A 26,163-nucleotide genomic window follows, 5' to 3' on the forward strand; every position below is an offset into this window, starting at 1 on the left:
GTTGAAATCCAATGTTTAGACAGCAACTATATGTATCATTCGTCAAAAAAGTGTCAACAATATTTACAAATTGTAAAGATGTGTCTCCGAATCAAGCACTTGTGTGAATGAGCCTTCAGCATCGCACATAGCAGTAGTTACTACACAGCGGTCCTAACATAGGTTCATCCACACACATTTGTTGAGTCTGTTGCGCATGATGGCATCTGTATCATGTAATTTTGTTCCGCGTTGACGCTTATAAATATATTTTCGGTTTTGGGGGAAACGCCACGCCGTTCGGCGATTTTTGTTCGTGAATATATCGATACTCCGTACCCTGCATACGAGCACCTAGAGTATGATTCGTTGTTCTGGTATGTTATTTAAACGATATAGCCGGGTTTTCATATTAAGACCCTTCACGCCACCGCAGTTGGACATCGTAAAATATGAACTCAAATTAGCTCAATACGTGGCAAAGTTCAAACGTCAGTGTGTGTATTACTTGTAGAAGTGCCTATGTTGCAAGTTTCCTTGGTCTACACGCCAATCCTCTGTATCAGCTGAGGACTCTGTAACTGTGTGTAACGGACCGTTGAGGTGTATTGGGGGATGTTGTCAATTTAAATATACTCCCAAGTAGCAAATAATAAGCTTCTACTATATTCACATATACACCTATTCAACCGTAAAGGTGACTACTGTGTGAGAGGGTGGACAATCCACATAGGGTCATCCCAGGGAGTAGGACGCGCGTTCAGTGATTTGTTAAATATTATGCGTGACGGGCGTATAATTTCACAAAATAGTAATGCATTTGTTCATAATAATCATGGATGGATAGCAGATAGCTTGCATTGGTAGGCTTCCTTGCGTATAATGCTATAAGTCCAATCTTTACCGTTCAGTTTTTGAAGTATCAAAACTTGTATATTGGTACGCATACTGGGATACGCGTGGCGACAATACACGTTGGAGGCGGTTGTGGCGGCGGCCAAATACCCTTAATTGGTGCATAGGCTTGCTCACTTTTCAGCTTACCAGGAAATTCGCATCACATGACTCTTTAGCTTAATGCGGTATCATGTAAACAAAACATATGCAATGATGTCTTCGTATATCGTCCAGGAATTCTTGTTAGTCTGACCTATATTGATGCAGCGCTATGGATGTTCAGAGGCACTTAAGAAGTATATTCCAACGTCTATTGTCATGTCTAATTAAAACATCGTGCGCTGAACGCATTTTGCTCAATTATGGTTTTTTGGATCACCTATGGGCTCTGATTAGTGCGCCGTCTGGTTTAGAATGCAGCATATGCAATCCAGAAGCCATTATAGCATTTGAAGGCCAGTACGGCGAACTGCTCGCATCCTTAGTAAGTGATAGTCACCACGTATGTTGATGCGCTGCAAGGGAATCACCGATCCGTCTAAAGAGTGGCAGTCTATTGATAGTTTGGTAGACACACTTGCGGTGCAATTAGAAATAGGCGTCAAATACAGGAAATATCTGGAAGATGCCCTATTACAAATTTTCAAAAAAAACCGAGACGTCCGTAGGCTTGATTTTCTAGCCGGTATAAAAGTGGATCAAAGCAACGCCGAGCACTGCCTGGTATGTCTCTCTATGCATTGGAAGTGGCACTAGGTAAAGTGAGTAATTGTAATTCATAATATGGTGCATATTACATCTGTTATTGAGATGTTTGGTGTATGTATCCTTGTCACACTCTGCATTGACGTTATCTATGTCATTCCAACTAATATAAGAGCAGCTCTTACACGAGTCATGGGCAGCACTGGACGATCGTCCTATGCCAGAATCTTTTGGTGTCACTAAATCAATAGGCAAGGAGGATGACAATTTGTCAAGTTGGGGCGATCTTGGATTTCAAGCACCGCTAACAGACTTTAGAATGACTGGAGTTCTCGGACTGCAAAGCCTGCATTTTGTTGCTACAAGGCATAAGAAGCGAGCCAGAGAAATTCTTCATCTGTCAAGAAGTTTGCAGGCATGGTTTCCATTTGCTCTTACCAGTATAAATGTTACTGCATGGGTCCTTGAAGATTTCAGGCACAATAAGCTTGGACCCTTCTCTTACCACAATGATCTGCAAGCTGTTGAATTGTTTTATATGTTGCACACATATTATTTTTTCTCCTTCGTGAATTATTGGAGGAAACATGCAACAAGCATATTTGATTTCAAATCGGTAAGTCGGGGAATTGGATGTCACAAAATATCAGATTTCTGTCGAATTCAGGAAAGAAATCGGAGAAGAAACATTTGCCATCATTCGGCGAATTATAAGCGATAAAAGTTTGGGCGAAACCAGATACTACGGATCGACGTTATTAAATGCCATTGGAGAGACATTCTTAGCTGGTGTTTGAAACGGTGGAGTATTACATATGTGTATTTCAAGTTGAATAGTATCGTATGTTGATACGTTCGCCTTGAGTGGATGTTCGCTCATGATACAGTTTCATTCCCTGGGCGCTATTGGCGTAGGGTGTGCGCCATTCAGTTACCGGACTTATTGGATATCAGTCCTATGGACCGTTGAACTTCCTCATAGTACTTCTTTACAGAGAACAGCGACTAAACGATCCACGTGACTGAGAACCCAACAATCGACACCAACAAACAGCAAATGCGTGCTTACATCTGTAGTGAAAAACTGCATCTAAATTTAAGAGATTACGCTAAACATCTCATTTGCTAAGTAATAGAATCTGCAAATTCATGCCCCATGCACGCAGCAGCTATTTAGCGTTTCGATCACAAAAAAGCTACCCAACTATGTCAAACGTCACGGACGACCCATCCACATACGTACGTGTGAAGTCGTATACAGTATTAGTTACAAAGTGTGGAGTTCCACGCCTCCGTCGGATAGTAGAGCCTCCAAGCGTGCGGCGTTGAAACAAAAGCACGCCAAATTACATAGTGAATGCGGTTATTTACGTAACTATTTTTGCCCTCATTAAACAGTATCAGTACAATGTATGACGAGGGAATACATTGTGGTGTCTGTGGTTACATTTAATGACTTGCATGTATTTTGTGAGTGTACTTATGGCGACTACCGGGTGTGGAGTAAAAATTACCAGCTAGTTATGTTCGAGTTTCTTTGACAGATTACCTACATGGCCTTCTCAATAAAAAGTCCAGCATCCGGCAAGGTCGTAGATTTTGTCCAATAAATGTAGATCTACACCTTTCAGAGCATTGCGTACAGCTAGACTCCTCATCTCAGCTTGTAATTCCGGCTATTCGTAACCGCCAACAACTCCCCCGTAGGCTTAATTTTAGTAGGGTACAGCCACATTGCAAAATCCAGCTCTGCTCGCAACCAAAGGGGCTATTAGACCTGCGTACAACATGGGCGCAATACCCACGAAGACGGCTGCAAAATCTTCCGGCTTTTCCGAACATGATGCGTCCGACGTCGCTTCTGAATTGTAAGCGGACTCATAGTAGTCAGGGTTTTTGATATGATGCAAAAACGTCTTACATCCATCCACAATCTCACCTATGTTCTCCGCGATGTTTTCAGCAGTGAGACCCTTTGTCTCTATGACGTTCTCGTAATCGCTGTCTACGATGCGCCCAAACAACCTGTGGCAAAAGCCTACTTTTCTCATAGGCTTATTGAATCTCCTCAGTATCGCTCTCACGGCCCGCCGATTCCGAAGCTCAGGTTTCTCCAGGAACTCTTTGGTAATAAGTTTAACTTCTTCGAGAGCTGACACCTCCATCTTGCCCGCAGGCTTGTCCGCAAGAAAGTTGTACAGTGCGGTGCCTATAGCCTTCAAATTGCTTGCAGCATTGGTTCCCCTCAGGGCTCTCAGACAGTCAATATCCTCCTGTGGGTTACGAGGGACCTCCGTCAACGAACTGTACGCCTTTTTGTAAAGAATCAGTTAATTAGGAATATTCTATAAACGTGAATCTTGCTCTACTCACGGCACAGTTATTTCAAAAGGTTGTACCAAAAAGGCTTATAATCGCAACAGTGAGGCTCCCATATAATATACACGCACCTGAACGAAGTTTCCAAGCCATATGTACACCAATCATCATATCGTGAGAAGCGCAATGGCAACGACTAGGCAGTTTGTCAATTAGGTTCATACCATTGACATGGCATATAGTATCTACAATGCGTGTCATAAACGTTTACAATAATGGCACACACTGTAGCCCTATATATTATCACATTCGCACAGGCGCACGCAAGTTTGTAAGGTTAGCATGGATTGAGGACAGAATATTAGAGTGTACGTAGCCCTGTGTACATCGAGGTGGAGAGTATCCTTGCGCAACTCGGCACCACGATTTCGACTGTTCTCTAGCCGCATCACCATTCTGTAATAAGCTCATCGGGCTAGTCGTATTGTCGACTATGTTAGCAGTCCTTACTTTTGGCGTTGATGAACAACGACTTGTGTTTACGATCTGCTGGTACCGCACGATGCCGCCGTCAAGACTTAGGCCCCCCGGATTCCTTGACAAGTTGATCAGTTACCACTAAACTTACTGTCTGTCTACATAATGTCACGCCTATTCCACTACGAAGCAGTTCTAATGGTACCGCTCAATAATTCGAACTTTATCCATCCTACGCTTATACAACAGTGTAGGTGGAATTAAATCACTCATGATGTTCTGCAACGTATTGCTGGTTTTCCTTGTTACATTGGTGATATATCATCAAAGTTTCTCAATGCATAGACGTCTGAAACCTAGCTCTTATCTTCTGGTAATGTGCCATATTCAACACAAAACAGCGCATTCCACGTCATTGGCCAGCTCTCCAAATTGGCAAGCACTATCTTTCGAATACTGCGTATTGCACATGTATTCATGCTGTTCAAACTGCAGCACGCATTCAGGCGTAACGTCACAACCAATGCTCGAAGATATGTAACTCATTATTGAGCTGGGAATTATGTACCGTTATGTCTAGTATCCATAATTGATTTCATTTTCAATATGACTAGCATGCCACCTATGCATCCTGTCGCACTTCCTCACCCAGCCCATCAGGTTGCAGGCCGTGGATGAGCCCGGTGACGCCTGTTGAGGCGCTTCGCCGTTGTGAGTATGCTTAGACGTGCCCGTGCAGAGCAAATAGTGTATTGCGCGGCGAATACACAGGGCGTGGAAGGAATGTATCCCGCTCGCTTTTTTATTGATTGTCCCGCGGCGGCCGCTGTCGGCGTGGCGGCCCATCCACTTTGGTGGAGTACCTGCATTCCACTGGCAGATTTAATTTGGTGCTCTTAGTCGCGTGTCAGGCGCATCGCCAAGGTTTCTAAATGTGAGCAGCGGTATTGGGTGATGTGGCACACCTCCCTCGATCCGGCAGGTGCGATGAGCAACAGGGGATGCTGCCGTGTGGCTCCAACTTAGGATGTTACACGGCCCCATTGACAACCGTGTTAGTTGCAGACACATATGATAACAGTACGATGCGTTGTTGACTTGGCTACCGCAATTATTACCACCAGCCCAAGGTACACTTGCACTGGTACCAAAAGGCAGGTCCTCATCAACAAGCGAAACCAATTTATTCGCATCATTCACCGAAGTGTCATCGTATATGAGCTAATCAATACTGTGAGTCGTAGTTCTCGATTTGGATGGTGGAGCGAGTGACACCCTTGACAGTGACGCATCGGCATTCAAGTGACGGCGAGTGGCGCAGGGTCTCTCCGGGTCCTAAACGGTCGGCGTTGACGTTCAGTGTGACAAAGTGATTAGTGCGCAAAGCTACCAACGAATAGCTGAGACCGGCTAGGTGCTTCACTTTGCCGTTCACGGAGACCTGGTCGAAGCAGTTGGGCGGGTCCAGCACGTAAGGAGCCGGGCACTAGAAGGCCGCATTGCCCGCAGCATGGAGGCCTATCTTGCAACCAATTCCTCTGCCGTAGGCGTCGTAGACACTGGTCGTCTCAGGCTTGAAAAGCTCAGTGGATGCGTATGCAACACCGCAGCCTTGTAGGCAGGGGTCCGTGGTCTCGGCGTGAACTTCCACGACGTCCCCAGTGTATTGCTTAGTAGTTGTTACGGTATGATGATTCGTTGAGGTAATCTACGGTATGAGAGATCCGCTAGTCGACACGTTGCCAATTGATACGTTGTCTAATGTGTGAGATGGTGGACAGGGACAGAAGTCATCGCGAGACCATGAGTGCTGCTCTCACCCAAGCTGGGTGGTAGCACAAATGACAAAAACGGCATTCAGAAACAGTACGCCGTGGAATCGGCAGCCTAATCATGCATTAATTAAAGTCGTTCTCTGACACCAAGTAGAGTCGCTGGGCGAGATATCGCCAGACCGCGGCAGGCGCAGCGCAGCACATGATATGACCTGGTGTCACCGTATAGCTGCCGTATATGACCCATCCACCGACACGCATCCGGGCAGTCCGGGAGCGCCGCTGCCGGCACGCCTGGGGAGCCGCCACGGCCAACTGCAGCTGCGGCTGTACGGCACGCCAGACACCGCCAGTGTCGCGCTGGTGCCACATTGGTGTAGTTACGTGCCTGTGTTGCCTCCCTATCCTAGCTCACATCCGCCCGTTGTGCCGGGCTCCGGTGCGTGAGGTCTGCGGGCGGGGTGCCCGGACTGGGGGCTTGGCAGTCGAGGCACCGGAGGGATGGCAGCTAGGGCACGGCAGTTAAGCACTGCTGGCGGATGACCGCTTAGACCAGGTTTGGCGCAGTGCTGCGTGCTGTAGGCCGTGTCTGTCTGCCTCGCTCCACGCCCCCGGCGCCGCGCAGCCGCCGTGTCAGCAGCTACGGGGAGTGGCAGATACCACAACTCATTGCGCTACCGGCACTTAATAGCTATAAGACGTAGTATCGTACGCACTTTGACGTGGCTGTGATGGCCTGGCTCCCAACACCGTCACCCTGCCGCCACCGCCGCCACGCCTACACCGCTGCGGACGGGCTCTGAGGCAGGCGGGTCGCAGGCACTGGCGGTGGCACCAGGCGTCATCAGACGACGATAGCAATGACCGAGGCTGCCTGGCACCACACTTGCTGGCACTCGTCCAGCTGCTACCGGTGGATCCACCGCCGCCGGCACGCCTGGGGAGGGTCTGTGACGCCGGGTGGAGTCGCTGGGCGAGATATCGCCAGACCGCGGCAGGCGCAGCGCAGCACATGATGTGACCTGGTGTCGCGGTATGGCTGCTCTATATGTACCATCCACCGACACGCATCCGGGCAGTCCGGGAGCGCCGCTGCCGGCACGCCTGGTGAGCCGCCACGGCCAACTGCAGCTGCGGCTGTACGGCACGCCAGACACCGCCAGTGTCGCGCTGGTGCCACATTGGTGTGGTTACGTGCCTGTGTTGCCTCCATATCCTAGCCCACATCCGCCCGTTGTGCCGGGCTCCGGTGCGTGAGGCCTGCGGGCGGGGTGCTCGGACTGGGGGCTTGGCAGTCGAGGCACCGGAGGGATGGCAGCTAGGGCACGGCAGTGAAGCAGTGCTGGCAGATGACAGCTTAGACCAGGTTTGGCGCAGTGCTGCGTGCTGTAAGCCTCGTCTGGCTGCCTCGCTCCACGCCCCCGGCGCCGCGCAGCCGCCGTGTCAGCAGCACCGGGGTCTAGCAGATACCGCAACTCATTGCGCTGCCGGCACTTAATAGCTATAAGACGTAGTATGGTGCGCACTTCGACGTGGCTGTGATGGCCTGGCTCGCAACACCCGTCACCCTGCCGCCACCGCCGCCACGCCTACACCGCTGCGGACGGCCTCTGAGGCAGGCGGGTCGTGGGCACTGGCGGTGGCACCAGGCGTCATGAGACGACGATAGCAATGACCGAGGCTGCCTGGCACCACACTTGCTATAATAACACTTGCTAGCACTCGTCCAGCTGCTACCTGTGGATCCACCGCCGCCGGCACGCCTGGTGAGGGTCTGTGACGCTGGGTGGAGTCACTGGGCGAGGCATCGCCAGACCGCGGCAGGCGCAGCGCAGCACATGATGTGACCCGGTGTCACCGTATAGCTGCTCTATATGTCCCATCCACCGACACGCATCCGGGCAGTCCGGGAGCGCCGCTGCCGGCACGCCTGCGGAGCCGCCACGGCCAACTGCAGCTGCGGCTGTACGGCACGCCAGACCGCGGCAGTGTCGCGCTGGTGCCACATTGGTGTAGTTACGTGCCTGTGTTGCCTCCCTACCCCAGCCCACATCCGCCCGTTGTGCCGGGCTCCGGTGCGTGAGGCCTGCGGGCGGGGTGCCCGGACTGGGGGCTTGGCAGTCGAGGCACCGGAGGGATGGCAGCTAGGGCACGGCAGTGAAGCAGTGCTGGCAGATGACAGATTGGACCAGGTTTGGCGCAGTGCTGCGTGTTGTAAGCCTCGTCTGGCTGCCTCGCTCCACGCCCCCGGCGCCGCGCAGCCGCCGTGTCAGCAGCTACGGGGAGTGGCAGATACCACAACTCATTGCGCTGCCGGCACTTAATAGCTATAAGACGTAGTATCGTACGCACGTTGACGTGGCTGTGATGGCCTGGCTCCCAACACCGTCACCCTGCCGCCACCGCCGCCACGCCTACACCGCTGCGGACGGCCTCTGAGGCAGGCGGTCGCAGGCACTGGCGGTGGCACCAGGCGTCATAAGACGACGATACTGTCATCGGAGCTGCCTGGCACCACACTTGCTGAAATAACACTTGCTGGCACTCGACCAGCTGCCACCGGTGGATCCACCGCCGCCGGCACGCCTGGTGAGGGTCTGTGGCGCCGGGTGGAGTCACTAGGTGAGACATCGCCAGACCGCGTGAGCGAATCTTGATGGTAGTAATTATGTGGAGATATGCGGATCATCACACATGGTTGTGTGACGTTTATTCACTCGTGGGCATCTCCGGTTCAGGGCATAACGCAAAGGCATGTCAACTGCCGCGCCAATCCCGGCCTCTTTTCGCTAAAGCTTCGAAGGTGCAACTGTTACCCACTCACTGGTTCGCTGTATCAATGACGGAGTACCATATGGGTGCCGATCACACTCATCTCGAAACGGTCTGCCACATCTCTGGTATTCATCTCACCTGCCAGGCGCATTGGCTCTTCTACCCGGCGAATGGTTACATCGGTATTTTTACGACATTTGGCACAACTGCACGCGAAGTTACTTCCACGTGTCAAATATCATGCAAAAGCGTTACGATAACACGGAACTGCTTAACCTGAGGCAGCTCTTCACATCCCAACTCTAATGGGATCCAACCCATGGTTGAGCTAATGGTTGCATAAAGCGCTTCTTCATGTTGCATTGACCCCGTTTACAACGCCTGCAGATGCCACATGGCGAACGTCCTACTGAGGCATCCTGTCGCACTTCCTCACCCAGCCCATCAGGTTGCAGGCCGTGGATGAGCCCGGTGACGCCTGTTGAGGCGCTTCGCCGTTGTGAGTATGCTTAGACGTGCCCGTGCAGAGCATATAGTGTATTGCGCGGCGAATACACAGGGCGTGGAAGGAATGTATCCCGCTCGCTTTTTTATTGATTGTCCCGCGGCGGCCGCTGTCGGCGTGGCGGCCCATCCACTTTGGTGGAGTACCTGCATTCCACTGGCAGATTTAATTTGGTGCTCTTAGTCGCGTGTCAGGCGCATCGCCAAGGTTTCTAAATGTGAGCAGCGGTATTGGGTGATGTGGCACACCTCCCTCGATCCGGCAGGTGCGATGAGCAACAGGGGATGCTGCCGTGTGGCTCCAACTTAGGATGTTACACGGCCCCATTGACAACCGTGTTAGTTGCAGACACATATGATAACAGTACGATGCGTTGTTGACTTGGCTACCGCAATTATTACCACCAGCCCAAGGTACACTTGCACTGGTACCAAAAGGCAGGTCCTCATCAACAAGCGAAACCAATTTATTCGCATCATTCACCGAAGTGTCATCGTATATGAGCTAATCAATACTGTGAGTCGTAGTTCTCGATTTGGATGGTGGAGCGAGTGACACCCTTGACAGTGACGCATCGGCATTCAAGCGACGGCGAGTGGCGCAGGGTCTCTCCGGGTCCTAAACGGTCGGCGTTGACGTTCAGTGTGACAAAGTGATTAGTGCGCAAAGCTACCAACGAATAGCTGAGACCGGCTAGGTGCTTCACTTTGCCGTTCACGGAGACCTGGTCGAAGCAGTTGGGCGGGTCCAGCACGTAAGGAGCCGGGCACTAGAAGGCCGCATTGCCCGCAGCATGGAGGCCTATCTTGCAACCAATTCCTCTGCCGTAGGCGTCGTAGACACTGGTCGTCTCAGGCTTGAAAAGCTCAGTGGATGCGTATGCAACACCGCAGCCTTGTAGGCAGGGGTCCGTGGTCTCGGCGTGAACTTCCACGACGTCCCCAGTGTATTGCTTAGTAGTTGTTACGGTATGATGATTCGTTGAGGTAATCTACGGTATGAGAGATCCGCTAGTCGACACGTTGCCAATTGATACCTTGTCTAATGTGTGAGATGGTGGACAGGGACAGAAGTCATCGCGCGACCATGAGTGCTGCTCTCACCCAAGCTGGGTGGTAGCACAAATGACAAAAACGGCATTCAGAAACAGTACGCCGTGGAATCGGCAGCCTAATCATGCATTAATTAAAGTCGTTCTCTGACACCAAGTAGAGTCGCTGGGCGAGATATCGCCAGACCGCGGCAGGCGCAGCGCAGCACATGATATGACCTGGTGTCACCGTATAGCTGCCGTATATGACCCATCCACCGACACGCATCCGGGCAGTCCGGGAGCGCCGCCGCCGGCACGCCTGGGGAGGGTCTGTGACGCCGGGTGGAGTCGCTGGGCGAGATATCGCCAGACCGCGGCAGGCGCAGCGCAGCACATGATGTGACCCGGTGTCACCGTATAGCTGCTCTATATGTACCATCCACCGACACGCATCCGGGCAGTCCGGGAGCGCCGCTGCCGGCACGCCTGGGGAGCCGCCACGGCCAACTGCAGCTGCGGCTGTACGGCACGCCAGACACCGCCAGTGTCGCGCTGGTGCCACATTGGTGTGGTTACGTGCCTGTGTTGCCTCCCTATCCTAGCTCACATCCGCCCGTTGTGCCGGGCTCCGGTGCGTGAGGTCTGCGGGCGGGGTGCCCGGACTGGGGGCTTGGCAGTCGAGGCACCGGAGGGATGGCAGCTAGGGCACGGCAGTGAAGCAGTGCTGGCAGATGACAGATTGGACCAGGTTTGGCGCAGTGCTGTGTGTTGTAAGCCTCGTCTGGCTGCCTCGCTCCACGCCCCCGGCGCCGCGCAGCCGCCGTGTCAGCAGCTACGGGGAGTGGCAGATACCACAACTAACCCCGCTACCGGCACTTAATAGCTATAAGACGTAGTATCGTACGCACGTTGACGTGGCTGTGATGGCCTGGCTCCCAACACCGTCACCCTGCCGCCACCGCCGCCACGCCTACACCGCTGCGGACGGCCTCTGAGGCAGGCGGGTCGCAGGCACTGGCGGTGGCACCAGGCGTCATGAGACGATACCTGTGACCGAGGCTGCCTGGCACCACACTTGCTGAAATAACACTTGCTGGCACTCGACCAGCTGCTACCTGTGGATCCACCGCCGCCGGCACGCCTGGGGAGGGTCTGTGGCGCCGGGTGGAGTCACTGGGCGAGGCATCGCCAGACCGCGGCAGGCGCAGCGCAGCACCTGATGTGACCTGGTGTCGCGGTATGGCTGCTCTATATGTACCATCCACCGACACGCATCCGGGCAGTCCGGGAGCGCCGCTGCCGGCACGCCTGGGGAGCCGCCACGGCCAACTGCAGCTGCGGCTGTACGGCACGCCAGACACCGCCAGTGTCGCGCTGGTGCCACATTGGTGTGGTTACGTGCCTGTGTTGCCTCCCTACCCCAGCCCACATCCGCCCGTTGTGCCGGGCTCCGGTGCGTGAGGCCTGCGGGCGGGGTGCCCGGACTGGGGGCTTGGCAGTCGAGGCACCGGAGGGATGGCAGCTAGGGCACGGCAGTGAAGCAGTGCTGGCAGATGACAGATTGGACCAGGTTTGGCGCAGTGCTGCGTGTTGTAAGCCTCGTCTGGCTGCCTCGCTCCACGCCCCCGGCGCCGCGCAGCCGCCGTGTCAGCAGCTACGGGGAGTGGCAGATACCACAACTCATTGCGCTGCCGGCACTTAATAGCTATAAGACGTAGTATGGTGCGCACTTCGACGTGGCTGTGATGGCCTGGCTCGCAACACCCGTCACCTTGCCGCCACCGCCGCCACGCCTACACCGCTGCGGACGGCCTCTGAGGCAGGCGGGTCGCGGGCACTGGCGGTGGCACCAGGCGTCATGAGACGACGATACGTGTGACCGAGGCTGTCTGGCACCACACTTGCTATAATAACACTTGCTAGCACTCGTCCAGCTGCTACCTGTGGATCCACCGCCGCCGGCACGCCTGGTGAGGGTCTGTGACGCTGGGTGGAGTCACTGGGCGAGGCATCGCCAGACCGCGGCAGTGTCGCCTTGGTGCCACATTGGTGTGGTTACGTGCCCATCTTGCCTCCTACCCCAGCCCACATCCGCCCGTTGTGCCGGGCTCCGGTGCGTGACGCCTGCGGGCGGGGTGCCCGGACTGGGGGCGTGGCAGTCGAGGCACCGGAGGTATGGCAGCTTGGGCGCCGCAGTGAAGCACTGCTGGCAGATGACAGATTGGACCAGGTTTGGCGCAGTGCTGCGTGTTGTAAGCCTTGTCTGGCTGCCTCGCTCCACGCCCCCGGCGCCGCGCAGCCGCCGTGTCAGCAGCTACGGGGAGTGGCAGATACCACAACTCATTGCGCTGCCGGCACTTAATAGCTATAAGACGTAGTATCGTACGCACGTTGACGTGGCTGTGATGGCCTGGCTCCCAACACCCGTCACCCTGCCGCCACCGCCGCCACGCCTACACCGCTGCGGACGGCCTCTGAGGCAGGCGGGTCGTGGGCACTGGCGGTGGCACCAGGCGTCATGAGACGACGATACGTGTGACCGAGGCTGTCTGGCACCACACTTGCTGAAATAACACTTGCTGGCACTCGTCCAGCTGCTACCGGTGGATCCACCGCCGCCGGCACGCCTGGTGAGGGTCTGTGACGCTGGGTGGAGTCACTGGGCGAGGCATCGCCAGACCGCGGCAGGCGCAGCGCAGCACCTGATGTGACCCGGTGTCACCGTATAGCTGCTCTATATGTCCCATCCACCGACACGCATCCGGGCAGTCCGGGAGCGGCGCTGCCGGCACGCCTGCGGAGCCGCCACGGCCAACTGCAGCTGCGGCTGTACGGCACGCCAGACACCGCCAGTGTCGCGCTGGTGCCACATTGGTGTGGTTACGTGCCTGTGTTGCCTCCCTATCCTAGCTCACATCCGCCCGTTGTGCCGGGCTCCGGTGCGTGAGGTCTGCGGGCGGGGTGCCCGGACTGGGGGCTTGGCAGTCGAGGCACCGGAGGGATGGCAGCTAGGGCACGGCAGTGAAGCAGTGCTGGCAGATGACAGATTGGACCAGGTTTGGCGCAGTGCTGCGTGTTGTAAGCCTTGTCTGGCTGCCTCGCTCCACGCCCCCGGCGCCGCGCAGCCGCCGTGTCAGCAGCTACGGGGAGTGGCAGATACCACAACTCATTGCGCTGCCGGCACTTAATAGCTATAAGACGTAGTATCGTACGCACGTTGACGTGGCTGTGATGGCCTGGCTCCCAACACCGTCACCCTGCCGCCACCGCCGCCACGCCTACACCGCTGCGGACGGCCTCTGAGGCAGGCGGGTCGCAGGCACTGGCGGTGGCACCAGGCGTCATGAGACGACGATAGCAATGACCGAGGCTGTCTGGCACCACACTTGCTGAAATAAGACTTGCTGGCACTCGTCCAGCTGCTACCTGTGGATCCACCGCCGCCGGCACGCCTGGTGAGGGTCTGTGACGCCGGGTGGAGTCGCTGGGCGAGATATCGCCAGACCGCGGCAGGCGCAGCGCAGCACCTGATGTGACCTGGTGTCGCGGTATGGCTGCTCTATATGTCCCATCCACCGACACGCATCCGGGCAGTCCGGGAGCGCCGCCGCCGGCACGCCTGCGGAGCCGCCACGGCCAACTGCAGCTGCGGCTGTACGGCACGCCAGACACCGCCAGTGTTGCTTTGGTGCTACATTGGTGTGGTTACGTGCCTGTGTTGCCTCCCTACCCCAGCCCACATCCGCCCGTTGTGCCGGGCTCCGGTGCGTGAGGCCTGCGGGCGGGGTGCCCGGACTGGGGGCTTGGCAGCCGAGGCACCGGAGGGATGGCAGCTAGGGCACGGCAGTGGAGCAGTGCCGGCAGATGACAGATTGGACCAGGTTTGGCGCAGTGCTGCGTGCTGTAGGCCGTGTCTGTCTGCCTCGCTCCACGCCCGCCGGCGCCGCGCAGCCGCCGTGTCAGCAGCTACGGGGAGTGGCAGATACCACAACTCATTGCGCTGCCGGCACTTAATAGCTATAAGACGTAGTATGGTGCGCACTTCGACGTGGCTGTGATGGCCTGGCTCCCAACACCCGTCACCCTGCCGCCACCGCCGCCACGCCTACACCGCTGCGGACGGCCTCTGAGGCAGGCGGGTCGTGGGCACTGGCGGTGGCACCAGGCGTCATGAGACGACGATACGTGTGACCGAGGCTGTCTGGCACCACACTTGCTGAAATAACACTTGCTGGCACTCGTCCAGCTGCTACCGGTGGATCCACCGCCGCCGGCACGCCTGGGGAGGGTCTGTGACGCCGGGTGGAGTCGCTGGGCGAGGCATCGCCAGACCGCGGCAGGCGCAGCGCAGCACCTGATGTGACCCGGTGTCACCGTATAGCTGCTCTATATGTCCCATCCACCGACACGCATCCGGGCAGTCCGGGAGCGGCGCTGCCGGCACGCCTGCGGAGCCGCCACGGCCAACTGCAGCTGCGGCTGTACGGCACGCCAGACACCGCCAGTGTCGCGTTGGTGCCACATTGGCGTGATTACGTGCCTGTGTTGCCTCCCTATCCTAGCCCACATCCGCCCGTTGTGCCGGGCTCCGGTGCGTGACGCCTGCGGGCGGGGTGCCCGGACTGGGGGCTTGGCAGTCGAGGCACCAGACGGATGGCAGCTAGGGCACGGCAGTGAAGCAGTGTTAGTGGATGACAGATTAGACCAGGTTTGGCGCAGTGCTGCGTGTGGTAGGCCTTGTCTGTCTGCCTCGCTCAACGCCCGCCGGCGCCGCGCAGCCGCCGTGTCAGCGGATACGGGGTCTAGCAGATACCACAACTCATTGCGCTGCCGGCACTTAATAGCTATAAGACGTAGTATGGTACGCACTTCTATGTGGCTGTGATGGCCTGGCTCCCAACACCGTCACCCTGCCGCCACCGCCGCCACGCCTACACCGCTGCGGACGGCCTCTGAGGCAGGCGGGTCGTGGGCACTGGCGGTGGCACCAGGCGTCATGAGACGACGATACGTGTGACCGAGGCTGCCTGGCACCACACTTGCTAAAATAACACTTGCTGGCACTCGACCAGCTGCTACTGGTGGATCCACCGCCGCCGGCACGCCTGGTTAGGGTCTGTGGCGCCGGGTGGAGTCGCTGGGCGAGACATCGCCAGACCGCGTGAGCGAATCTTGATGGTAGTAATTATGTGGAGATATGCGGATCATCACACATGGTTGTGTGACGTTTATTCACTCGTGGGCATCTCCGGTTCAGGGCATAACGCAAAGGCATGTCAACTGCCGCGCCAATCCCGGCCTCTTTTCGCTAAAGCTTCGAAGGTGCAACTGTTACCCACTCACTGGTTCGCTGTATCAATGACGGAGTACCATATGGGTGCCGATCACACTCATCTCGAAACGGTCTGCCACATCTCTGGTATTCATCTCACCTGCCAGGCGCATTGGCTCTTCTACCCGGCGAATGGTTACATCGGTATTTTTACGACATTTGGCACAACTGCACGCGAAGTTACTTCCACGTGTCAAATATCATGCAAAAGCGTTACGATAACACGGAACTGCTTAACCTGAGGCAGCTCTTCACATCCCAACTCTAATGGGATCCAACCCATGGTTGAGCTAATGGTTGCATAAAGCGCTTCTTCATGTTGCATTGACCCCGTTTACAACGCCTGCAGATGCCACATGGCGAACGTCCTACTGAGGCATCCTGTCGCACTTCCTCACCCAGCCCATCAGGTTGCAGGCCGTGGATGAGCCCGGTGACGCCTGTTGAGGCGCTTCGCCGTTGTGAGTATGCTTAGACGTGCCCGTGCAGAGCATATAGTGGATTGCGTGGCGAATACACAGGGCGTGGAAGGAATGTATCCCGCTCGCTTTTTTATTGATTGTCCCGCGGCGGCCGCTGTCGGCGTGGCGGCCCATCCACTTTGGTGGAGTACCTGCATTCCACTGGCAGATTTAATTTGGTGCTCTTAGTCGCGTGTCAGGCGCATCGCCAAGGTTTCTAAATGTGAGCAGCGGTATTGGGTGATGTGGCATACCTCCCTCGATCCGGCAGGTGCGATGAGCAACAGGGGATGCTGTCGTGTGGCTCCAACTCAGGTTATTAAACGGCCCCATTGACAACCGTGTTAGTTGCAGACACATATGATAACAGTACGATGCGTTGTTGACTTGGCTACCGCAATTATTACCACCAGCCCAAGGTACACTTGCACTGGTACCAAAAGGCAGGTCCTCATCAACAAGCGAAACCAATTTATTCGCATCATTCACCGAAGTGTCATCGTATATGAGCTAATCAATACTGTGAGTCGTAGTTCTCGATTTAGATGGTGGAGAGGACTGTGCCCTTTATGGTGGCACAGTGGCACTCCAACGGCGGTGTCTGGCGCAGGGTCTCTCCGGGTCCTAAACGGTCGGCGTTGACGTTCAGTGTGACAAAGTGATTAGTGCGCAAAGCTACCAACGAATAGCTGAGACCGGCTAGGTGCTTCACTTTGCCGTTCACGGAGACCTGGTCGAAGCAGTTGGGCGGGTCCAGCACGTAAGGAGCCGGGCACTAGAAGGCCGCATTGCCCGCAGCATGGAGGCCTATCTTGCAACCAATTCCTCTGCCGTAGGCGTCGTAGACACTGGTCGTCTCAGGCTTGAAAAGCTCAGTGGATGCGTATGTGACACCGCAGCCTTGTAGGCAGGGGTCCGTGGTCTCGACGTGAACTTCCACGACGTGCCCAGTGTATTGCTTAGTAGTTGTTACGGTATGATGATTCGTTGAGGTAATCTACGGTATGAGAGATCCGCTAGTCGACACGTTGCCAATTGATACGTTGTCTAATGTGTGAGATGGTGGACAGGGACAGAAGTCATCGCGAGACCATGAGTGCTGCTCTCACCCAAGCTGGGTGGTAGCACAAATGACAAAAACGGCATTCAGAAACAGTACGCCGTGGAATCGGCAGCCTAATCATGCATTGTACGGGGAGGGATGTCATAGTTGACACCCAAAACGGTTCGTCCAATCCTTACCCGTTTATAGCGCATTATACAGATACAAAAGTGGAAATTGTAGAGGTCGTGAATAATGCTGCGAATCAGTATGACAGCTTGCCTGATTTGACACATATAATGTTGATTCTTTACGAAGTACGTGATGTCACGTTACGCCTAATATAGGTGAGGCACCGCGCAGTGGTAATACTACGTGATTATATCATTCATTGTATAGCATTTTATAGTAGGATTACTTTGAAAATAACGTTGCATCTATATGTTGCTACCGTCATGGAAATGATGCTTTGAATTCCTTACGAATGTTACATACAAACAGTCCGAATGCCACGCCCTCGTTAACTTGGCTAGTAAGTGCGTTAAACTGCCTAATCATTGGCACACACGAAATACCTGATCCACAGTGAGTGTCGAATTGTGTTCACCAACCTTCAAATATGCCTTTATTGGCACTCAATGTAACGAAAGCAAGCTTAGTCGGATTTGAGGCGCCAAGATGCGTGAAGGTGACAACCAACGTGTCTCCTACATAATATGATATCAATGCAACAAGAACACACCTTCACTACATAAAGTAAATCCGAGCAACGTGTTTAAGCATTGTAAATTGCTGGCCCAATAATTGCATCTTGTTTCTCTAAGCATATGGTTTACATCTAACGGCAAATTGAAAAAGCTTCTTCTTGCATATCATACCTTCACGACGACGATTATATAGATTAATCAGGTGTTTTTGTTTGCGATTGTAAGATTCGATGATCCGTTTAGTGTCATCCAGATTAGTGCGCAGGACAGGAGCTGTAACCTGGAGCTCCGTATTACAATATTCTACGGATTCTAATTCTGCACGGCAACATATTTGCGTTACTCTCGACATTACCTTCTGTAAGTGACTTAATACACACCGTCACACGGCGAAATTGCGTATGCAAATTTGTTTCACTGTCTGCAACATTTAATACGCAACTCTTTGAAGAAACCTTTGCAATGTGTCAACAAGCTTCGATGTCTTTTCCCCAAAGACTCTAGATGTTGTGTGTAATTTGATATGCGTGATGATTTGAATGCAATGTCCCTGACGCAATGTGCATATGCTGATTCCGCTGTATGCAGGCCAAAGCGCATAACACCCACGGATCCTTTGTCTTGATTTCCTGCAGCATCGCTTAGCGATTTATGGATACGAGACACTGTACCATTCATTGTATTATTCCCTCCCATACTGTGGGCATATCAATCTAACGGTATTTGCTGTCATATAATCACACACTCATGTTCATACTTAAAAAAAACTAATTATTGACACACATAGTTAAATAAAATAACAGATGTATTATGTCTTCATATGTCGTTGGTGTACACCTACAAAGGAATGGTGTTAAGTGTCGATCTTTTTCTGTACCATATTCGAAGCATAACCATTAGAGAATGATACAACATAAAAGGCGTTTATATGGAGGTTCTATAGTGTGTGGAATCCCACAAACTTTTCAGGATTTAAGGTTGGTCACGCAGTAACGCGTTTACGTAAATCTCGCTAGGCTACTTGTTGTTGTGTTAAATGTCACATACTTACTTGAAAGGACGTCTAATATAACGTAATAATCTATAACATACGAAAAAGCTTCATGCTTTAAACGTTTTCGTCAATCTTCTTTCAGTGACCTTTTGCCCGTTCCGGATCATCAAGAAGTATTCATAAACTATAGAAGTGCCGTCGAGAAAGACAAGAATCGAGTTGTTGCACGAACATCTGAATGCGTTCTTTCATTTGAAATACTGGAGTATGAGGAAACGGGAGATGACGAAATCCGAGCCAGGTAATTTATGACTTTGACGTATCGACATTGAGATGTCAACATACGATATGGGCGTAGATGATCAACAATCAACTTTTTGCAAGCTATATGACCTCTAGAAATGTTCATATGCCGCAGGCACCTGTTCCACGAGCTGGCATCCTGGAACGAAGCTGACCGTAGCTCTACAATTACAATTGAAACCGTGAAAACACCTGATTCAATAGGGTGGGGTACATGTCAAAGATTTTAAACTACCACAGAGTCGAAAACTGTAAAGCGATCATACTTGTCGGAACTATGGATGTGACAAAGAGCAGCAGAGTTCCTCAAGATGATGTGCGTCATGTTTCGGTTTTCCTTTACGTATTACGTTTACGAGGTTAGACACATGCGTTATTAAAGGTCATACATTGGGCACAGAGTACCGCTGCGACATTTTGGTATCATACAATTTCCCTTTGGATGACACAGACGATGAGTATGCTACTCAGCTGACAATGTTCAAAGATATCACACACAGCATACAAATTATTGATGATAAACTGTTTATTCACAGGCCCGCGTGAAAACTACTGGCACGAACGTTACTCAATGGCAAAATAACCACACCTAAAATCTTAACCATTGCATGTTCAAGCGTACATAAGTGAGCCACTTCTCTCTTGTTCCTTCACCATCATTTCGTGGTATTGATATATGATGGTTACAGCGAGTAAAATTCCGGTGCCACTTCCTAGGGCTCCCAAAAAATCAGCTAGTATGGTTAGAGCTCCGATACACATGCCTCCAAAAGCAGCTGCTGTGGGAATATACCTCCCGAACACTTTTGTTAATGAAGGTGGGGAATCTCGGTGACCGACCATTCCGATTCTCTGATCCCTTAGTTGCCTGGCGACGTCTCTTGCCGATGAACCAGAAATTTCGATCCATGTCTTAGAGAATACAGCACAAGATACCAACACGAAAGTTATGTAGACCAAGGTATGAACGGGATCGTTTATGATTTCCTTGAAGTTTATGGGCGGGGAAATATAGTATGCGATGCCTCCTACAGGAACTGACGAACCATGCTCGGTTTCTTGCCATTGACCTAAAATATTGGCAAACAAGTTGTTCTTGAACCTCCTGTAAATTAGTTGGGAGAAAAAGTACAAGTTGGATACGAGCGCAGTTTGCAGGATGATTGGAATGTTTGAGGTGTAGAATAGTTTTATAGGATATGTGCTCCTCTGCCCACGCATATTTTGATGTTTAATGGGCAAGTCGACCCTGAAACCTTGTAGGTATATAACAATGGTGAAAATCAGAGCCGTAGCCAAAAGATTCGTAACGTTGGGAGCGTGCGAACGGTAAAACGCATCTTGGAAGGCCGACAACTTGTTTCCCTTCGTGAAAAAACAATAAAAGAGAGATATCAAAGCGCCCTCAAATTCTGTCCCCTTGTCGGTGCTAATCGTAGTGGGGCTAAACGCTTTCCATAAAATAGTTTCACATATATTAGTTGCAATAAACAATGAAATTCCAGAACCCAGACCGTATCCCTTTTGTAACATCTCGTCAAACAATATAACAACTACTCCAGCCATAAAGAGTTGCAGTATTATAATAGTGCTCTTGAAAACTCCTATTTCAGACACGGGTCCGTACATCCCACTGACGACGTAGGCAACGGCCTCGCCTAATGTCACCAACAACCCGAACACTACAAACACATGTGTGCCGCTAAAATCAACAACTACGTATAAAACACAAAAGATAAAACTAACACTTTTCGGCAGCCTGGTAGAGGTCGCGGTCTTCTTTCAGTGATTGATCCACATCGATAATCTTAGAACCTGCAAGCAATTGCATTACCATGGAAGAGGTCACAATGGGAGAAATGCCTAATTCCATAAGTGTCCCCCTGTTTGACGCAAGGATAACTCTCATCCAATAGAAAGGGTCTGAAGACTTGTTCGTGACCGCTCCATAGATTGGAATTTGACAGCAAACCAGAAATACAAACAAGGACATGCCAGTCCACATTAGCATCTCCTTGAACGGAACCTAAGGAGTAAGTGAGGTGAACTAATACGCAAAGAGCAGACATATGTAGAATGCGTTTATACGTCGCATTATAACGGTTAAGCTGATTCAAACGACACAGAGAAACCACACTTGCAAATAGCACATCACGCTTTGTATCCTATTAAAGACGGAAACAAGAGAAGTTTATTTACACAAATACAATGCTGCATACGACAATTGAGACATTGCATGGACACTATAAAAGAATAAGCAATACACATTACGAAGACAGCCAAACAGTTCTTTAAAAGTAGACGGGATATGTATGCTGCTAGGCAAAATAAACCATCACACATTACACACCTTCCTCGTTGGCGTCCGTATCTCAGGGAGTATTGGCATAATAGGCTTGATTAAGTTTAAGAATCGAACTGAACAAAGATTTGAGGTTAGTATGAGTTGATGTGTGTTCGTGAAGACAGCCACCATGGAATATGGAGTTAAATAAAGCACATCACCATTAATTCAAATTAAAACCATACACTTACATCCTTTCGCCATTTTGTAGTACGATGGATTTTAATGATTTTGATGTGGGAAAATGTATTGAGTATGTGCGCCGTTCCCCACCTTTCCGGTGACATTTGCGTACGGCTTAAGCAAGTCGCGTCACAAACATACAACTCGTATCACACACAATAGGCCATTTTAGTATAACAATTTGCACATGATATAGACAATTTGGAGACATCAAAGATGGTGAGTAGAGTGCCAAACGCTGACACCTGTTACATCATGGCGATTACTCTATACAACGAATTTACGCAAAATACAGTGCAAAGTTCCGTGAGTGCCATAAATGGGTTTATTTATTTTGTCCCCTCTCTCGTGTGTTGCGCGTGATCGTCGATATGTCTTGTGGCTCATGTAATCTAATGAGTCCTTTTAGATGTTTTAAGCGCCTTAATACCTTTCCCTTTAGAAATTGAAGTATAGATTACACACATTATGTGATTTTCTGTAGTGGATATGCATCATAACATAATGTTTCAGGATGATGTGGAAGCCCAACGTCAGATTAAGCAAATGGTAAACTTCATTCTGAATGAAGCTAAAGACAAGGCGGAAGAGATAGAATCCACTGCAGTGGAGGATTTCAATGTCCAGAAAATGACACTTTTTCAGCAGAAGAAGGATGAGATTAGAGCCAAGTTGACAAAAAAAATAAATGGTCTAAAGCTTGAAAAAATAAGGACCTATAATGCCGCATCAAGGGAGATACATGATCGTGTATTGCGGCATAAATGCTCCATAATCGACAACATAAAGAGTGACGCGTTGCAAAAAATAAAGGAGCAAATAAGTGTAGCCGACGAGTACAAACGTATAATCGTGCTCCTTATTATTAAAGGTTTAATGTCTTTGGCCTGCAATGACGTATTGGTCAGGTGTAGAAAAGAGGATGTTACTATCGTCAAAAGCTCTATTGGTGACGCAAAGTTGCGCTTTGCCACTCTGGTACGCGAGTCCGTGGGTGCTAAGTTAGAGCTCACCGCAGAGGTTGATACTAATACATATTTGTCAAGTGATAACATTGGCGTGGTGGTAACTACTAGCGACGGAAAGGTTGAGTGCGATTGTACTCTGAATTCAAGACTTGATATATGTTGTGAAAAACTCATTCCGAAGTTTAAGACAGCATTATTCAAACGATAAACGACGGGAAAAATGACTAACTATACATACCGATAGTTAACCGAAACGAAGAAGGATATTGGAGTAAAACGTTAAGGATGGACTTGCGTCACCGTTATTCATGAGTGCTCACTTAATGGATGGTTTACAGGCCACAATCATCGTGCAGACAAAGGTAATAATCACGTGTAGATTCAATGTCATTTTCATCAACCGTCAGGTGGTGCTTAGTCGAAATATCATCAAATAGCATGTTCATATATTTCTGTTGGAGTTGACGTCGAATCGTCTGCTCCGTAGAACGCGCAAGGACCGGAGTTTCTCTGACTCAAGGCGTATTTGTTCGTTAGTTTTTTTGTTATCAACTCTTCCGAAAGAAATAAGCTTGTTCCTAAACAACTCAGCGGCGCTTTTGGCTCGATGGAACCCATAAGAGCATTTAAACCATCTCGAGCGGTGCAATCCGTTCTCGAACCAGTGCGTCGACCACACTTGCAACCTACAAAACAATCAGGAAATACAATACTGGACCATGGCACAAGGTGTTTCCATCATCACGTTTCGAAAAAAACTTTAAAACAACTTTCCCTGTCAGCAAAAGGGAACAACTAACGTAACGAATGTTACCTGTGATAATATGTTACACATCCAGCACTTGAAATATTGTTAGGAACTGGGTTGGCCAGGACGTTATATTTTCTCGTTCTCCACGCCTTCTCCTTGCCGGCTAAAGTGTAAGGGAAGTCTGAACCCAAGAAATCACCGCTACGAGTAGCTTCGTCTGTCTATACAATTTGATTACACCGCTTTATAAAAGTAACGATTATAAGGTGCAAAATTCATTGTTATTCCTTACCAAATCGTTATAGAAGTTCTTAGGAATATATACTTGTTGGCCTCGGGGCATCGCAGTTGCATACCGAGAAATTAATCCAAGCTGTTCGGGATCTGACGTTGTTGAAAATATATAGCGTCAGCAACTTACGTGAGACGTAGGGATGGATGACTTCCTTTGTGCCCTGCTTGTAGCTTCTTGTCGAAAAACACCTACAAAAGCGCTCGGCACCGCCTCCCCAAAATTTTAAAGATATCATGTGCGAGAATGTTCAGCGTTATAGTGAATTGCGCAATTTCGCACATGGCGACAGTCGTCTGCTGCTGTCTAACAGATTTTCCCACGATACATTTTCTGTATGATTTAAGGCCAGATTGTGACCTAATGACACGTCGAATATGATATATAGGCCGTCTCTAATAATGAGTTGAGGGGAATAAGCCAATGCACACCACCCTCGTGAGGCTCCGGGGAAATCCGTAATGCCAATGTGTAATACGCAATTCTATCACCAATTATTATTTATTCATATACTTCCACTGGCATTAACACATTACATCTGTTAGTTGCGTATCGCGCGTATTTGGGCACGCCGCAGGCGAGGTTTTATGCCACGAATTCTTCAGTAACCGGCGCCATTACGTACCACACGGGGTATGAAGATTTCAATGATTCTATAAAATTAATAATTTGCCGGGGCGCACATACGCCATTATGTTATCAGCATGTTTGACTACGCTATAATATTTTTATTGCCTTGCAGGGAAATAGGTACGTCGACGCCCCGCGTAAGGATGACTGTGTTTGACAGAGCACTTCAATAATTACAGTACCGCTTTTATAATGAATATTGAACCGGGTTCAGCGGATGCAACGTTGTTATTCGATATTTTTACCGAATAAAATTGCCTACGCGGTGCAATTACCATAAAGTACTTACACTCCGTGAAGCAGTTATAGATTCAGACACACGCCATCACATAACTTTGCAAAACATAAGCGGTTATGATTACACCGCCATCCCACCGAGGGTACGGATCTACCCTCCAACCATAATACGCGCGGCTAGTCGTTGCCGCCTTAAGTTCATGCCACGAACTTTATTGAGAACCTGCGGCGACGTCTCTGCGAAATGACAGCGAACCTACATAATGCGCTGTTCGAAGATTTAGGCATAGCTTATGTAGATAAAAGTTCGTGCGGTAGGTGTTTTGAAAGATAGGCATAATCCTAGGGCCCGGGACAACTCTGTATGCAAACGGCGAAGATATATACACCAACAACAGACACATTTGATTATAATTTGAATATGTATAACGTAAATGGGAAGCATTCTTGAGTCATACTAAACAAGAATGGTCGAGTTATCCTATTGATTTAAAAAAATCCCAGCCACAGATGGTTTGTACCACATAATCGCCAATCGTATTCAATAAATAATCAAAAATCCCCTGTAGTTGTAAAATGCTTCTAATATAATCGTGTTTTGTCGAGACATGCTAGATTTTAGTGCCAGTTTTTTTTATTTCCTTGAAGGCGCCGCACGTATTTGTTTGGTTACTTCAAATAGATTTAGCGATTGTGAATCACAGGCATAGAAAGCAAGTCTAAGATTCAGTACAATTGTAAGCAACGCCACCGCCTTGCAAGAATACCGAAGCCGAAGTAATCAACCACCTCACAAAATATTCAGCCTGATTATATAATAGCGTAGTTGTTTCATGTTGTATCACAATTAACTGCAAAGGGTGCGCGTCGCATAAACATCCGGTCATGTAGCTTGGAATGCCGTGCGTTGAATGTCTTCCATTTTAAACTGGGTATCAACAAATAGGAGTGTATTACATGCTCTGCATTTCATAGAGCAACGAAGTACTATGAAACAATCATGGAAAGCAATATAATATCGAATCTGATTTGATGAGTACGGATGATTACGCATAGCGAATAGTAGCACACAACCTTTAAAAGAGACACGCAGCTCCGTTTTAACGCCACATATATCGTATTTACGATGCTAATAACAACATAGAACACCACCATGAAGCAGCAACACGTATAACTATACTGGTAACTTCTTCATTGTAACTACAGTCACAAATCATATAAATATCCATTCTTTGACATATATTAGACGTAAGTATGGCTGTTATATTATAGGAATAGTTACATAATATATTTCGAGATTATGATCCCATCATTGTCTGTAATCTTAAGTTTAAGATAGTTGCCAGTGGCATACTTTGACGAAGGAGGTTATTATGGATTTGAGTATAATATTTAGCACCTGTATAGCGGGTCCTGTAGCTCAGTCGGTTAGAGCGTACGGCTAATAACCGTAA

General features: G+C 50.6%; 8 protein-coding genes across 8 annotated transcripts; 4 read left to right on the forward strand and 4 right to left on the reverse strand.

The window, feature by feature from the left end:
- Positions 1 to 1,147: 1,147 nt before the first annotated feature.
- BBBOND_0301150 (ENGULFMENT AND CELL MOTILITY 2, putative) lies at positions 1,148 to 2,378 on the forward strand (the record flags this gene model as incomplete). Its single annotated transcript, XM_012912942.1, has 4 exons — positions 1,148 to 1,360; positions 1,429 to 1,599; positions 1,760 to 2,197; positions 2,232 to 2,378. 4 exons carry the CDS (start codon positions 1,148 to 1,150, stop codon positions 2,376 to 2,378), a joined length of 969 nt encoding a protein of 322 aa, XP_012768396.1.
- A 918-nt stretch (positions 2,379 to 3,296) lies between these two features.
- BBBOND_0301160 (hypothetical protein) lies at positions 3,297 to 3,746 on the reverse strand (the record flags this gene model as incomplete). Its single annotated transcript, XM_012912943.1, has 1 exon — positions 3,297 to 3,746. One exon carries the CDS (start codon positions 3,744 to 3,746, stop codon positions 3,297 to 3,299), a length of 450 nt encoding a protein of 149 aa, XP_012768397.1.
- A 796-nt stretch (positions 3,747 to 4,542) lies between these two features.
- Positions 4,543 to 5,074, forward strand: BBBOND_0301170 (hypothetical protein; the record flags this gene model as incomplete). Its single annotated transcript, XM_012912944.1, has 2 exons — positions 4,543 to 4,627; positions 4,992 to 5,074. 2 exons carry the CDS (start codon positions 4,543 to 4,545, stop codon positions 5,072 to 5,074), a joined length of 168 nt encoding a protein of 55 aa, XP_012768398.1.
- Positions 5,075 to 17,753: 12,679 nt separating this feature from the next.
- Positions 17,754 to 18,359, reverse strand: BBBOND_0301180 (hypothetical protein; the record flags this gene model as incomplete). The annotated part of the gene is made up of 4 exons (XM_012912945.1): positions 17,754 to 17,875; positions 17,912 to 18,007; positions 18,043 to 18,138; positions 18,179 to 18,359. The coding sequence occupies 4 exons, from the start codon at positions 18,357 to 18,359 to the stop codon at positions 17,754 to 17,756; spliced, it is 495 nt and encodes a 164-aa protein (XP_012768399.1).
- A 551-nt stretch (positions 18,360 to 18,910) lies between these two features.
- BBBOND_0301190 (hypothetical protein) lies at positions 18,911 to 19,850 on the forward strand (the record flags this gene model as incomplete). Its single annotated transcript, XM_012912946.1, has 5 exons — positions 18,911 to 18,984; positions 19,144 to 19,302; positions 19,420 to 19,509; positions 19,545 to 19,663; positions 19,705 to 19,850. The coding sequence occupies 5 exons, from the start codon at positions 18,911 to 18,913 to the stop codon at positions 19,848 to 19,850; spliced, it is 588 nt and encodes a 195-aa protein (XP_012768400.1).
- Positions 19,851 to 19,916: 66 nt separating this feature from the next.
- Positions 19,917 to 21,852, reverse strand: BBBOND_0301200 (protein transport protein sec61, putative; the record flags this gene model as incomplete). The annotated part of the gene is made up of 4 exons (XM_012912947.1): positions 19,917 to 20,986; positions 21,051 to 21,330; positions 21,655 to 21,722; positions 21,840 to 21,852. The coding sequence occupies 4 exons, from the start codon at positions 21,850 to 21,852 to the stop codon at positions 19,917 to 19,919; spliced, it is 1,431 nt and encodes a 476-aa protein (XP_012768401.1).
- Positions 21,853 to 22,377: 525 nt separating this feature from the next.
- BBBOND_0301210 (ATP synthase subunit E containing protein, putative) lies at positions 22,378 to 23,007 on the forward strand (the record flags this gene model as incomplete). The annotated part of the gene is made up of 1 exon (XM_012912948.1): positions 22,378 to 23,007. The coding sequence occupies one exon, from the start codon at positions 22,378 to 22,380 to the stop codon at positions 23,005 to 23,007; it is 630 nt and encodes a 209-aa protein (XP_012768402.1).
- A 234-nt stretch (positions 23,008 to 23,241) lies between these two features.
- Positions 23,242 to 24,080, reverse strand: BBBOND_0301220 (hypothetical protein, conserved; the record flags this gene model as incomplete). Its single annotated transcript, XM_012912949.1, has 4 exons — positions 23,242 to 23,485; positions 23,614 to 23,771; positions 23,843 to 23,934; positions 23,972 to 24,080. 4 exons carry the CDS (start codon positions 24,078 to 24,080, stop codon positions 23,242 to 23,244), a joined length of 603 nt encoding a protein of 200 aa, XP_012768403.1.
- Between the last annotated feature and the right edge of the window lie 2,083 nt (positions 24,081 to 26,163).

Source organism: Babesia bigemina, assembly GCF_000981445.1.
Source record: "Babesia bigemina genome assembly Bbig001, chromosome : III".
NCBI classification, from domain to species: domain Eukaryota; phylum Apicomplexa; class Aconoidasida; order Piroplasmida; family Babesiidae; genus Babesia; species Babesia bigemina.